This window comes from Palaemon carinicauda, chromosome 4 (assembly GCF_036898095.1).
Source record: "Palaemon carinicauda isolate YSFRI2023 chromosome 4, ASM3689809v2, whole genome shotgun sequence".
In the NCBI taxonomy this organism is placed as follows: Eukaryota; Metazoa; Arthropoda; class Malacostraca; order Decapoda; family Palaemonidae; genus Palaemon; species Palaemon carinicauda.
Window position 1 is genome coordinate 168,607,433 of NC_090728.1, and position 15,194 is coordinate 168,622,626.

Here is a 15,194-nt window from a genome sequence, read left to right on the forward strand (position 1 = left end):
TTGTACCAACTGTGATGTATGGATCGGAGTTGTGGGGAATGAAAGTGATGGAGAGACAGAAATTGAATGTGTTTGAGATGAAGTGTCTAAGGAGTATGGCTGGTGTATCTTGAGTAGATAGGGTTAGGAACGAAGTAGTGAGAGTGAGAACGGGTGTAAGAAATGAGTTAGCGGCTAGAGTGGATATGAATGTGTTGAGGTGGTTTGGCCATGTTGAGAGAATGGAAAATCTCTGTCTGGTAAAGAAGGTGATGAATGCAAGAGTTGATGGGAGAAGTACAAGAGGAAGGCCAAGATTTGGGTGGATGGATGGAGTGAAGAAAGCTCTGGGTGATAGGAGGATAGATGTGAGAGAGGCAAGAGAGCGTGCTAGAAATAGGAATGAATGGCGAGTGATTGTGACGCAGTTCCGGTAGGCCCTGCTGCTTCCTCCGGTGCCTTGGTTGACCACGGAGGTAGTAGCAGTAGGGGATTTAGCGTTATGAAGCTTCATCTGTGGTGGATAACGGGGGAGGGTGGGCTGTGGCACCCTAGCAGTACCAGCCGAACTCGGTTGAGTCCCTTGTCAGGCTGGAAGGAACGTAGAGAGGAGAGGTCCCCTTTTTTGTTTCATTTGTTTGATGTTGGCTACCCCCCAAAATTGGGGGAAGCGCCTTGGTATATGTATGTATGTATTTCTTGTTTTATCAATTGTTTCTGTCTTTTGGGTACTTTGGGTTATTTCATTTCACAGGGATGTTATTTAAAAAAAAAGAAAAGTCAAGTCTTCTAAGTAATAATTAATATATATGAAGTCTTTTGGAGGAGTTGACAAATATGTATCATATTGTGGGTCGAGGATGTTTGTTTTTGATATACAATAAAGTACCATTATTTTTTAAGCTCATATTGTTTTTAGGATAAATAAAATTCTATTTTGACTTGCTGGTGAATTATGTATTTATGAAATTCTGAAGATGAAATTTTCAGGACTACTACTTTTGATATTTATAATTTGAAATTTCAGAGCTGGGACACTGGAAATGATCGCTTAAGAGAAAAACTTCTTTCTTTCATTGGTAAAATTGGCAAAGATTCACGGCTTGGAAGAACAGCTGAAAAAATGTTGGATACACTCTGGGAACTTGCTCGTGTTCCTGCATTGCCTCCAAGATTGGTACATCAAGCTATGAATGAGCATCTAGTCATTCTTAATAAATCTGCAACAAGAGACCAGGTGTGTTTTTATGTTTTTTGTTTATTTTTTCAAATATTCATATGTAGGACATCGTATAAAAATAAGGATTTTTTTTTACTAGACAAGTTTGATTTCAAGAGCAGTTTTCTTGTCTCAAAGAATGGATTTCATATGTAATCATATACTCCTTGGGTGGGTAGTACCATCAGTGCACAATAGGCAATCCTCATGCATCTTTGCAGCATTTCTTCGGCCCCTGGCTGCACTCTCTTTATATCCTCCTACTTTACCTCTGTTCCCACTTCTCTCTTTTTTCCATCTTATTGTCCAACCTCTTTAAACTTTTACTTCAGAGTTCAACTGCTGGTATTTCCCCAGTTGCACTTTGCCACTGAATGGTCTCACGGACCATTGCACAAGGCTACATAGCCCAAATTCTTAAATCTAATCTATGTAATTGGCAGATTATTAAATTTAACTAATATGTTTGAATTAGTAACAACATATCAGCATAAAATAATGTACTTTGAAATATGGCCTTCTTTTAAAAATTTTATATGTTATCTACAGAACAAAGTTTTTTATTTAATTTTGGATAGTAAAGATAACATTCTCACATAACTATGTGACCTTGAATACCATACCCATGTAAAAGAACATTGTGAATTTATGTCATTAGAAATTAGTCTTGTCTTTGTCACCATGGTATAGACAATTTCTCTTATGTGTTGACAAATGATAAATTTTCTCAACATTGTTTTTTCTGTTTGATCTTCTATATAGTCTAAGTTTTTCTTCTGATTTTTCTTAGTAATCTTGTGAATCTTCCCTTCATTCTATATCTGCCCCTTTAGTGGTGGACCACACTCATTGCTCCTGTTTTCTCAAGACATGCCTTAGCCATCTCAGTCTTAAAATGGCAATTCATTCTAAAGCTCTTAAAATATCTGTCTTTTTACCACTTCATTCAAAATTGGATCCTCACAGTTTGCTCCATCAATAAGTCTATGTATCATAATTTAAATTTCTACTTCTTTAGAATCTCCTCTTCAATATGTATAGTAAACTTGGCAAACCTTCAATCCAGAGCTGCATTGTTTTTCTTCCATCCCATTTGATGTCTTCTTATATAGCTGCCTTACTACATCAACTTTACTCTGCTCTAGTTTTCAGTTTTATTTAAAAAAAAAAAAAACAGATATTGTCAATAATTAAATTGGCCATATTACTACTGCTTTGAAATTCCGGGTCATATATGCATTAAATGTTTTTATTGGTTTATTAATTGGACGTAGTTACTGTACATGTAGTCCATCAGTTTATGTGCACTTCTTTCTGGCTATTACCAATCTTAATCTTCTTCCTTCTCAATACCAGACTTGTAGTTTAGTGATACAGATGTCGTCACAGTAGCGAAGTACAGTATTCTACCTCCGCTAAGGTCTCCCTTCCATCATAATTTCAACCTTCTCATATACTATACATGGTGGTGTTCCAAGTACTGTACCTTTATTCCTTCTTAATGCTGCATTAATATTAAGATTCAATTTCTTAAATTTTCTCTATCTTTGCCTGTTGTTCTCCATGTACTTCCCCCTGTATATCTCGCAGTCCTTTCCCCTAGCTGTCCTCTACCCAAGGTTTCTTATTTTCTTCTTCAGTTTCTTTAATTTCACCACTATGTCCTTTCTTAGACATCAAACCACCCTCTGATGTTTTTATGTGTTTTGAGGTTTCTATCTTTCTTGTTGCTAAAAGATTTGCCCATAATAGTTTCCGTTTTCTTTCTTGTATGATTTTGAATTGACCACTTTGCTCTTATATATTTCTTTCATTTTTTTAAGGCAAAAAGTATTATATTTGTTGAGTATAGAAATGATTGTAAGCTTTTGCTTTCAGCTTCGTAAATCATACATCGTTCGTTGTGTAGAAGATATAAAAAGAAGCCCAGCCGTTTATCTACCGCTCAAGCAACTTCATTACCTGGCCCAATCTATTACCAAAGGTGGTGGTGCATCATATTTTAAAACAGAAAAAGTAAGTCCCGTTGTAATTGCTTTAAGTAATGGGCCTGGGCATTAGATGTTTGTGGCTTTGTGTACCTTATTGTTATAATTGATTAAAAGAAACATTGATAATCATGTATTTGTTTTTATATTTTGCAGTTTCATAACAGAAAAAATTAAGTTCTGTATTAATGAAAGTTGTTTTTTTATCTAAGTTCAGCAATATGTTACAGTATGAGATTTGCTGAAATTGACTTTGTTATTATTTCAAATGTGTGATTTTATTTCTATAAATGCAAGAATATGGTCAGTCTTGAAGTGAAAAGGATATATTCTATGTAATTATTTTATTGACAGCCTATTTCCAGTAAGTGTTCTCAGAGTAGAATTAGCTTTGGAAAATATGGTAAATCTAGTGATTGATAACTAAATAAGTATTGTATTTTTTTCAGGCAACTTTGTCAGAGTTGAATCGCAGTCATGAAATTGTAAAGCTAATTACGCAAAGTCTAGCTAAGTGTCATGCATTGGCTGTCAGTACCAGTGGCCAGCAGCCACCTCCTCCTTCAACCCTAATAGATGGCAAATATACCCATGATGATGTAGGTTGATATGAATATCTTTTTACTAAATTTATTTCTTCATTATATCACTTTAATTATATGCTATTCAGCATTTTGTCTTTCCTCCATGTAATAGAATTTTTGCATTTTTATCAATCAGAATGCTCTCACTATATGTGGTACAACTATTCATCAGAATAGGAAAAAAGCAAAAACCATAATAGGCAAAGGTTTTCAAATTATCAGCAACTCAATTCTTGTGGAATATCCTTAAAAGCTCAGCCAGCTATCACATTTATTTACTTGTTACTTCCAAAAACTGTAATGAATTATTTATCTTTATTTTTTTCTATCAAATAACTTTTCCTGATTTTTAGGTATTGTGATCTTTAAGACTAAGAACACCTGCTTTCAGTTAGGGGTAGCTGATAGACAGACAGTATATAGAAAGTGAGGATAATAGTGAAGAAAAGAGATAGCTAAAAAATAGGAATAATGCCAAAGGTAAAAATGAACAGGCCAACGTTTAGTTATCCCACTGTTCACAACTTACTGTTGAATCTTCTAACCCTTAGCTCTTTGTTCCACTCCATGGAATAAACACTGCTTTGTTGTTCATTCAATATTTAGCTGTTCTCTTTGTCCTCCTTGATGCCTTAATACTTAAGTTGTAATTAAGTTAATATGTAAATGGTATGTAATGATCAATGTTTTTATTAAACAAAATTTTTTTTCATACAATCCCATTATCATGTGACAGTCTTTTCCACCCTTCCTTGTACCTATCTTTGCTGTATATTAGGCAGATAAGAATTACTGTCAGCTAATGTTATATAGGAGGACTGAGCATGCATAGTAAGGAAGGTTTGGATTATGGTTGGTATAAGTGTCTGACTTGCTCTATTTCATGGAGGAAATGCAATACTGCATAGCCTATGAATTATGAGTTTATATGAAAATGTTTTTGCTATATAGATATAATTTTTGAAACAAATATTTAATTCACTTGTAAAGTATTTTTTCTATCATGTAAATTGAACATGCCTCATATAAAAATTAATTTTTATACCAGGATTTATTCAAGATTGCTTGTGTAAAAATGTTGAAGTAAACCCTCATTTCCTTTTTCAGTATATGAAGGTGCACCTGGAATTTTTACAATTTCTTTTGAAGGAAGGTGATATTTATCTAGCTTGGGCAAGATGTAAAGACATCTGGGACACACTTGTTGGTAATCCTAAAGCTTCTGGTCATGATAAGGAGGTCAGTACCTCTTTGGATGCTGAGGTTAGTATTAAATCTTTTCTTTCGTTGTAACGTCTTGCAGAGCTGCTTGGTCGCTTCATCAGCATGAACGTGGAGCCAGTTGTTGTTCATCTTTGTTCCTTATTGTTTCTGCTTCTCATGTAAGACTGGAAGATCTGTAGATAATATTATGTTGATGCATTATATCTACTAAAGTTCTCCAGAATAACTGCTGTAGTTAATTGTAAAGTACATCCTATTATAGTTCTGCTAATATAGTTAGCTGTTTAAGCACGTGACCTCTGTAAAATGAATCTTTTGCTATATGATTTAAGAAAAATAGGCTAGGGAAGGTTAGCTGTTATGATGTTAATGCTGTAGATGTTTGATGTACGGGGACATAAAAATTGATAGGGAAATGTAATTTTGGGGGGCTTTTAATTTGACATAGCTTTTGTAATGAGAAAATTAAACTTCTTTTCTTTAATGGATAGAGTTTAAATCTAGCTGAAAATTGTATTTATCTGTATATTTTGTACATTCCCCTAAAACTTAATGATATGTGACTGGTAATTATATTAGGAAAGGCCTATTAAACCCTTAGAATTATTTCCTTAAGCATGACACTAAAGAATTGTGTGTCACTCTTTTGAATGTAATTATAAAATACAGTAAAAGCCTTTCCATTCTCCCTGGCCTTAGATCAAAGAAACAGTTTCCCAATGAGGTTCCATATGTTGACGTTGTTTGCCATCCCATCATTTTTGGGCCATGTAACAAAAGAGACCAAACCCATTCATACTCTGGAAGGTTTTGATAGTACAATATAGTTAGTTGGCATGGTCCAGACAAAATCTTTCAGGTTAAGAGAAAGAAAATCTCTGTCAGACTTTCTTTACAAAACTACTCACTATATTTTGACTCCTAAAATCTACAATGGAAGGTTGTTGATTTTAGTTTCTGAGCCTTGGAATGTTTAAAAGAAGGCTAAATTATCCAACCTCTCCCACGAAGGTCCTATCTCCCAAGACAGTATAATACTATTTCTCTCAAAATATCAGTGTTTGTGATCAGTTATGAAGGCCTCATATAGTAAAAATCCTTTTAAAATAGCTAGCTAGCCTAGCTTTTTGCAGTCTTGCTATGATACATACAAACAAAAAGAAGGAAACTAGAAAAAAAGTTTTCCATACAGAACTTGCGTAATTTTTTCAACATACTGTAAAGGCAAACAAACAAACAAACAAAAAACCAATCCAAAATCATAACATCTTTGACAGAGATAACAAATAGTTAAACAAGCAATAATCTAAATGAAAACTAAACCTTCTTGGTGTGTGTGTGTGTGTGTGGGGGGGTGTTAAGTAACCTAAATTTGGAATAGGAATTGGCTAATTATGTGATTCTATATGTAAAATTATTAGAATATGGCACCAGGTGACTAAACAATTTTTGTAACGAAGCAAAGGTTATGAATCTTGACAGTAGGAGATTTTGCTTTTATTTTTTGAAGTGTGAATTGCCCAGTAGAATATCATGTAATTGTAGCATATTAACTAGTGTAATTCTGTAATAGATGTAATCAGTAGAATTGTTTACCCTGCCAAGTAATGTGGATGTGGTTTGAGTTAGTATTTATCATCAACTTGCATGTTGTAAATTAAGACTTGTCAGTGTTGTATATTTTACTCAATGCGGAAAAAAGGCCAATAGGGGAGGGCACCTGGTTTTAAAAGTTTTCATTGACTGGTGCCACATCTCTACAGATCACCGACTCTCCTTCTTTCTCCAACTCTGCTCTACCTCCTTACCCTGTGTGTCTTTCTTTCTTTCCCCTCTCTCTTGTTTTTAAATAAACTGGTGTATTTACAGTTTTATCCAATATTATTTTAACTTTTGTTCCACACTACCACTGATGTAAATCTCAAAGCGTGTTTTCTGTATGAAGATTTCCCCCCTTCCTAAACATGTCATATGAGCCAGGCCCCTCCAACACTCATATGCCAGATGTTGGCACTAAACACTTTGTGATACACTGTAACAATGAATGCTTTCTCTGCTTCAACCTCTCCATATGACCGCCTCCCAAATTAAGTCTGTTATCAAGAGAGAAAGAGTGGGGGATTGTTATCTGTGGAGGGATTCCCCTTTTGGTAATTTTTTGCTGCGTTCAGTTTAGTATCTTTGTAGGCCTTTTTTATGATTATTTATGTTAGAAGAACTCTTGAGTTAATTTCAACTGATAATATTTGGCTTATAGGAAAGTTAATTTTATTAGCATAAAATCAGAATAGTTCAGGAATGATCAGGAAAAATAATTAGAAAAAGTTCCAAAAATAAAAAATATTTTGATTTAAAATGTTAGCAAACTTTTTTTTTATATACTATATGTTTTAACTTGCTAAACGTAAAATGTAAATTTTTCTGTGAAAGGTATTTATTTGCTTCTATCAAAAGCATAAAATGGTGCATGATTTAGAGGAAATTATGTTCATAAAGCTGTCTGAAGGCCATATTGCGTAATAACAGGAGTGCCTGTATGAATGCATATTAGTATATGTTATTGATTGTTTTTACCAGTTTTGTAAGCTGTATATCATGCTTATAAACTTCCATGTGTCTTTTCAGTGGATTTCTTTATGTCTATAACAAACTTGTTAATTATACTGTTACTTTATCACTTTATCTATCTAATGGAATAGACATCACATCTTGTAATGATCAGGATATAGAAGTCTTAAGTTTTGTATACTGAGATATATGACCCCTAGCAATTCATTTTTAGTACATCTTTAAGGTGTCAATTTCATGTCTGTTCTGCTTTACTGGGACAGGTTTTGGTTGTAAATTTACCTAATTAATTAATCTATTTCCCCTCCCTTCTAAATCTTCAAGCAAAGACTTCTTGGTGTTAAAAGCCATCTTCTCATACTCCATGAATTTTAGACATTGTTACTTGGAAGAAGAGGCGAGGTCAAATCCAACAATATGACTACTATCATATGCCCTCGGAACGAAGAAGAAACCCGTTTTAAAACTCTTTTATCAAATAGCTGTGAAGATTTTTACTAAGGTCCCAGCAGTTAAAATAGTAGTTGCTTATTGCCTTAGAGGGAACTCGCAGATCCTCCCATTTGATAGTTGTACCACTAGGGTGTCAAAAGGACTATCACATTGGTGTGTCATGCCCTGTGTTGACTTTTATGCAACATTGCTCAGCATTGGACTTTAGTTTTATGGCTTGTTGTAGCTGGACCAAGTGTTATGGGCCATAAATGATATTGCAGATGCAGAATGGTCTGTATGCCTACTCCTTTCCACTTTTGGACTGATTCACCAACTTTAGTAGGTTGGCTGGGGCACCAGCCACCTGTTGAAATACTACTGCTAAAGAGTTATTAGCTCCTTTGACTGGCTAGATAGTACTACATTGGATCCCTCTTTCTGGTTACTGCTCAGTTTTGTTTTCCTACACACATATACCAAATAGTCTGGCCTATTTCTTACACATTCTCTTCTTTCCTCATGCCCCTGACAACACTGAGATTACTAAATAATTCTTCTTCGCTTAAGGGGTTAAGTACTGTACTGTAATAGTTCATGTGCTACTTTCGTATTAAGGGTAGAAGAGACTCTTTGGCTATGGTAAGCAGCTCTTCTTTGAAAAGGACACTCCAAAATCAAACCATTGTTGTCTAGTCTTGGGTAGCGTCGTAGCCTCTGTACCATGGTTTTCCACTATCTTTGGTTTTCTTGCTTTAGGGTACACTCAGGGACACACTTTTTTATCTCATTTCTCTTCCTATTTTTTTTTTAAGCTTTTATGGATTGTATAAGAATGGTCTATTTTAATGTTATTACGGTTCTTAAAGCATATTTTAATTGTTTATCACATCTCTTGCAGTTTATTTATTTCCTAGCTTCCATTTCTCATTGGGCTATTTTTCCCTGTGGGAGCCCTTGGGTTTATAGCATCTTGCTTTTCTAACTAGGATTGTAGCTTAACCAATAACAACAACATCAACAACAACAAAACAACAACAACAACAACAACAACAACAACAACAACAACAACAACAACAACAACAACAACTGGTAAACCTTCAGACTTTGTTGAACTTTTGGATTATAGTCATTGATCCTCGTTCTTGTTTTTCTCTTGAGAGGATGCAGCAGCCACAACTGTTATATGTTGGTTGTACATTTAATGCTGGTGAGTCAAACAATAGTGTATCTTATTTGCTCACAACATCTGTCACGAAACAACTTCTCCATCCTCTAGACATAAAGGAGGATAGGTTTGTGTCTTATCAAACATTTCAATTGATCTGCCTGTTTTGACACTGCCGACACCACTTACCTGTTAGGGAGATAGGTTTTCCGTGTCCTAGTACTGGCTGTTCCCAATTCCTTTTCCATCCCAATGATTAGCTGTTAGAAGGTTGTTGGCATTATCTTCCTTGATCTTGTATGGGACCAGGAATGATGATATCTAAGGAAAAAAGGAACTCTTTGGTGTTAGGGGACTTCCTCCCATTAATAAGTGAGTCTACCTATTTTGAAAGAGAAAAAATTGAATACTCCTAGGGACAAGTAACAAATTTAAAAAAAAATAAATATCTTTCCCAGCTGCGCAAACCTGAGTCCACTTCAACCACCCGTTTTAGTCCTAGACTTAAGGACAAAAGGGGCTATTCTGTGCTAGGCAGGAGGGCCGGGCTTCTCCCTTATGTTTCCTGTTGGTAACCAACTACTGTACCTTGTTAACGATTCAATGGCTATTCCAGTGCTGCTACAGACATATCCCTCTTTTAAAGGACTCTGGTTTATATGTAAAGCTATGAAAGAAATGAATTAGTTTTAAAGAAAAACTTAAAATTACCATTTTTTATACCAAAGGCCATGGAGATTGGAGTTCAAGCATTATCTTTACAGCAGTTATATGTGTTTTGATTGCATCAATTTTCAATGTTATAAATTTGATAAAATTTTGATACTAGAGTTTTAATTGTCCTTTTTTTTCAGACTTGCTTCACTTGGTTCAGTGGATGCCTGGGAGATCTAGAGTTTAGCACTCAGAGAGAATTGTTCTGTGAGAAACTGTTACGCCTTGATCCTGCCTCCATTACTCGCTCAGCATTCACATGCTTTGTTGATTATTTTTATGCTGTGAATGTGAATGACCACAAATTTATGAGAAGTGGGAACACATTGGTATGTTTTTTAACTGATAAATGTTTTTTTTTTTTTCATTGACTCGAAATTTAATTGCAATTCTTTATTATTGATAAATTGTAGTCTTTTTGCTTAGGATTTTGAAACAGTTATTCTTATGTGTTAAAATCTCATAGTTTCTTCAAAAATAAAAACTATTGTCCCTTATTTAGAAGTATTGTAATCATGACAAGAGTCGCAGTATGGTTGTTGAAGCTCAAGAAAGTAGCTAATAGTGGTTAGGCAGGTAAGTGATAGGGCCCTGGGTAACTGCATGGTATAACCTCTCTCTTTATCTTATTGTCATCAAGATTGTAAGTGTCATCTGTTCTTTGCCTAGACTTTGATGAAGCTGGATTCTTTCCCTTACGTGAGGATTTTTTTTGCTGGACCTTTTACTTTTTGGGAGGTTTTGGATTTGATTCTCCTGAGAATAAAAATGCTCCTTAGCAGTGAAGGTGTGTTGAAGGTTTATACGGTATCATATTTAACCATTGATCCTCATCAGTACTTTTTTCTTGGAAAAAATTTGTTCTGGCTTCACCCTACCCTGATTGATTTTCCCGGTTACCTCAATGGGAGAGATATTGGAGGAAGGTCGTAAGGTCTAGTAGTGTTTTCTTGTGTCACTGGAAAGAATGCGAGTATGCCTACTTTCACCTTAAAGTATCTTTTTGGGACCTTCCTATGAGCTCCCCGGGTATATTCTGGTATACAGTAGATCCTGTTTTTTTCCCTTTGGATTCTTGGTCCGAGGTGATTACAGACATGGAGGGAGGTGGCTGACCCATATACCCTTTGCTTAGAAGTCTTCGTAAGCATGCAGATGTGTCTCCAGAGACTGAAAACAGGGTGTGCTCACCTGTGGGTTTACTTGCTATTGCAGGAAGGGTTGACTTTGTATCTTTAAAAGAATTTTCACAATTCCTCATCTCTTCACATTTTCTGGGAGAGGAGGACCACACTCTGGGAGTGCTTAAGTACTTTGGTTCTAACATACGGTATTTTATGGCCTCTGTTGAATGATATGTTAGGTCCCTTTCCTTTAACTCATGAGTCTTGTGTTTGACTGATGTAAGATTGAAATTTATTTTGATTGTATAATTGATTGTGCGTTGATTTCCAATAATGATGATAATAGCAATACTGTACAGTATTGATAGTAGGTTTACTATCATCTTGAGAATTCATGTTTGTGCCTGGTTGCATAATTGTGGTTGTTGCTGTTAATTACAGTTTGGTTGCCGCTCAATGGTGGAATCATGCCTGGGGCAGGAAGTGGAATTCTTGACATTGACAGAAGACACAGAGCCAGATAAGAGAGGCAGTGAATGCTGTTTGTTGTTGTGTACTTATGCTTGCATTATTATGTAGGTTGGACCTTCAGCCTTTTGTGAACATTTGTCTTGAAAGTGTTAGCCATTACTTTTGTTCAAGCTGGGAAACACTAAAAGTTGGGAACAGATTGTCAGTGTTCAGAAGATGAAGGCTCTCCAGTATCTGCACCAAGTGCAAAATGTAGGAATTTCTACAGCTATTCCTGTGTTCATCCGCTAGAGTGGCTTCTGCTATTTACGTGGAAGCATTGGACTTTAAAAGAAGCACTGCTAGAAATGTCAGTTACTTCTCTTTCTTCTCATAGAAGATTGAATGACTTTGAGATTTTGTTTTATGTACAAAATAGGCTATACAGGTGGTCCTCAGGATATGACAGGGATCCATTCCAATTTCATGGTGTAAGTCAATTTTTGTTATAAGTCAGATTTTATGTACAGTATATACATACTGTATGTACATACATACATATTTACAAATATACATACATAGTGTATATTCATGATATATATATAAAAAGAGAGAAAATCCCTTACCTTTCATAGGCTACTGTACCCTTTACATACACATACCTGTACCCTATGCATTAATATACCTACGCTTATACTGTACAGTACTACAGTAGTAGACAATAAGTAATACATACAGTATAACAATTCTTTACCTATATTCCTGTGGTTGGCCTACACACTGCCATCAGAAGGCTCCCTTATGCTTTCCAGACATGATGCACAGCAAAAAAGGGCACAAAAATATCCCAAAAAGAGCAACTCCGAAATACTGAATGCGTAAACAAAGATGGCGAATTAATACCAAAGTGATGCATAGTGCATTACTTTGTGGTGTTAGTTGTTCTGCACCTTGGCAAGTAGTTAGTTGTAACTTGAAATTGAGTTATGAGAATTTTTTTAAGTACCCTATGGGAGCCCATTCGTAATGGTGGATTGTTGTCACTCAAGACCATTGTGGGTTGTGGTGCCTAGTGATCTGCCGGGCTGGGGATCGAGCCCTGCTGAAGCTCAGTTGTTTCTTGTAGTCTGTAACCTCGCTATTCTTGTGAACTAAGGATGAGAGGTTTGGGAGAGCCTATAAATCTACCTGCTGAGTCATCAGCACCCATTGCCATACCCTCCCTGGTTGTAGATTAGGTGGAGAATGGGCTTGGGTGCTGATCATATGTATATTGGTCTGTCTCTAGGGCATTGTCAATGTCCCTTGCTTCTGCTATTCATGAGCGGCCTTAAACCTTTACCTGAGGACCTCATGCACTATTATATGTGATTGGTTTTTGATGACACAGACAATTTGTAGGTGTGGTCCGATTTATATAAAAATTTACCGTGCTGCTATTGTCCTCCTGTCTCTCATTTTAAGGTGCATAGTATAGTACTGAGAAATTAAAGTATTTGATCATATTCTCTAGTATACTTCGAATAGATATTTTTGTCACTTATTTGTTAATGTTGATTTACTTTTTTTTATTTAATATCTGTAAAAGCAATTAATGGATAGAAACCAACTTTTTGGTTTTAATTTCTGGAAAAGTAATTAGTGGATATAGTAACTAACAATTTTGTATATCTTTTAGAATGTGAATAATTTTGCTATATTAATCTAAATTTCATATTTGTGCTTTTTAAGTTTTCACTAAGGGGTAAATGTCTTCTACAGATTGTTGATAAGTTGGAACCTCTTGGAATGGAATTTATTTGGCAGTTGGTTCTTGAGTGTGTAGATGAACAACTTGCTGATGATGCCATTAAGCTTTTGTTAGACATGTCATACATGTCTCTGTCCATGCGACTAAAACGTGACCCTCCACAGCTTCATGGCAAGTTTATATCGGAATGCTACAAGAAGTTAGAGGTAACTTTAATTTTATAAGTACTCTATTGATAAGCGGTTGCATATTTTAAATACTGTAATTACATGCACGGCTGATTATATTTAAACCATTTCCTGGCCTATGTTCCAAGTTATTCTTTTCAAGCATATATATTTAAATGTGTTTATAGGAATTCAATAATGTCCAAGTCATTCTTGGCAAATTACTGTCTAGTCAATAGGCATAATGGTAAGATAATTTACTGTATGTGAAATATTGTTCAGTCAAAGAATCTTTTGTTCCTTTGCATATAGAAACCTTTGTTCTTTGAAATAGGGTATGTCTTCAGTGGGGCTGTACCTTGTGTTGAAATTGCGAAATAAATACCAACCCAAGGTCATTATATGCCAGGTTTTTCATTCCAGACAGTGTCTCCCTTTGGTAGGGGAAGATTCCTTTGTTGACCAAGTATTAGTACACAACCAAGTACAGTGATACTATAATTTTATGAGCTTTAATTTTTATCGGGAGTAATTTGCTACCTTCCAGCTTTGCCAAAAGAATATCTATGATAAATAACTCCAGGTTTGTACTAGTTATGGAAAAATACAAATTATCTATGAATTTGTCATGTTTGTATCTTAAAACAATTTTTCCCCTAAGAAATTAAGGTAATTCACATCATGCTTTTCACGCGTCCAAAATATTACGCATACTGTATACACTAATTTTTAAAGATTAATGTGCTAGTGTGCTAATTATTGAACAGTTTATAACCCGTAACATGAGATATGAATACAAGTTAATAATTCATAAGGAAAAATAGAAGTAATACCATAAAAAACTTTAGCTAGTATTTAGATTAGATGTAAATGTTGCTATATGGCAACAATCCCTCCCTGTCCCATGTAAAACTGTTAGGGTTGTTTGCATAATTTCTCATGCATGCATGATGGAGTATGTACATGCTGTTGTTGAATTAGTTATATATGGTTTGATTGAGGCCACCCTGTTCGTGTTGCTTCCCAGTTTGGCTCGGTAGGAAGAGATTAAAGTCTTGTGGAATAGCTATATGAATGCTATGATACCACTTGCCAGTGCACCCGTCTGTGGGGCTGCCACTACTTTTTTTCTACCGGTATTGCTAGTTGGTGTAATGCCTGTACAGATGCTTTTTTTTTTATATCAAATCATAATTACATACCCTAACACTTATTTTTCATTTTCCTTCTTATGAAGCTTTCAACCATTTTCCCTTCTACAAAATACTTGTTGGCTCTCTTTTGTTCTCTCTTCTATAAGAAAATGATGATAAAAAAGATGATACCAATGACCCATGCCTAATTTATTTTTAGACCCTCCAAGTTTATAAACTGATTGCACATACATAAAAGTTAATACTATATATAGTATATTATTTATAGAGCCATATCTCTGACTCATATCACACATTTAAAGCATATTTATTTGAGATTTATAGATAGTATTTGATTACCCCCGAGAAATTCTGAGTGTACAGTATTTGTCCAAAAACATTTGTTGACAAGGGGATATTTTTATTATCACAGACTGATACATTATTTGTAAACTAATTTACTTTTGTATGCTGTTATACCGATTTGCTCTTATTCAGTCACTCATAAACTGAGGGGGTACTGTACTGGCCAGTCCCTTTCAGTCTTCTTGTCCCTATGCTGGGCAGACAAGAGGTTGCTTGAGTCATCTCCCTCACTTCTGTATGGGACCACGGAAACTAGCATATTACAGGTAAGAAATAGAACCAACCAGCCCAGTTCCTTGGCGACATCTTACTCTTCAATAAGGGAAGC

General features: G+C 35.3%; 1 protein-coding gene across 1 annotated transcript in view; it reads left to right on the forward strand.

Moving 5' to 3' along the window:
• LOC137640180 (ubiquitin carboxyl-terminal hydrolase 24-like) overlaps window positions 1-15,194 on the forward strand; it is a 160,502-nt gene that overhangs the window by 42,771 nt on the left and 102,537 nt on the right. The window contains 6 exon segments of the mRNA XM_068372705.1: window positions 1,007-1,216; window positions 3,077-3,214; window positions 3,636-3,785; window positions 4,878-5,033; window positions 10,017-10,205; window positions 13,212-13,406. Of these exon segments, the coding sequence (XP_068228806.1) occupies window positions 1,007-1,216; window positions 3,077-3,214; window positions 3,636-3,785; window positions 4,878-5,033; window positions 10,017-10,205; window positions 13,212-13,406 (1,038 nt within the window).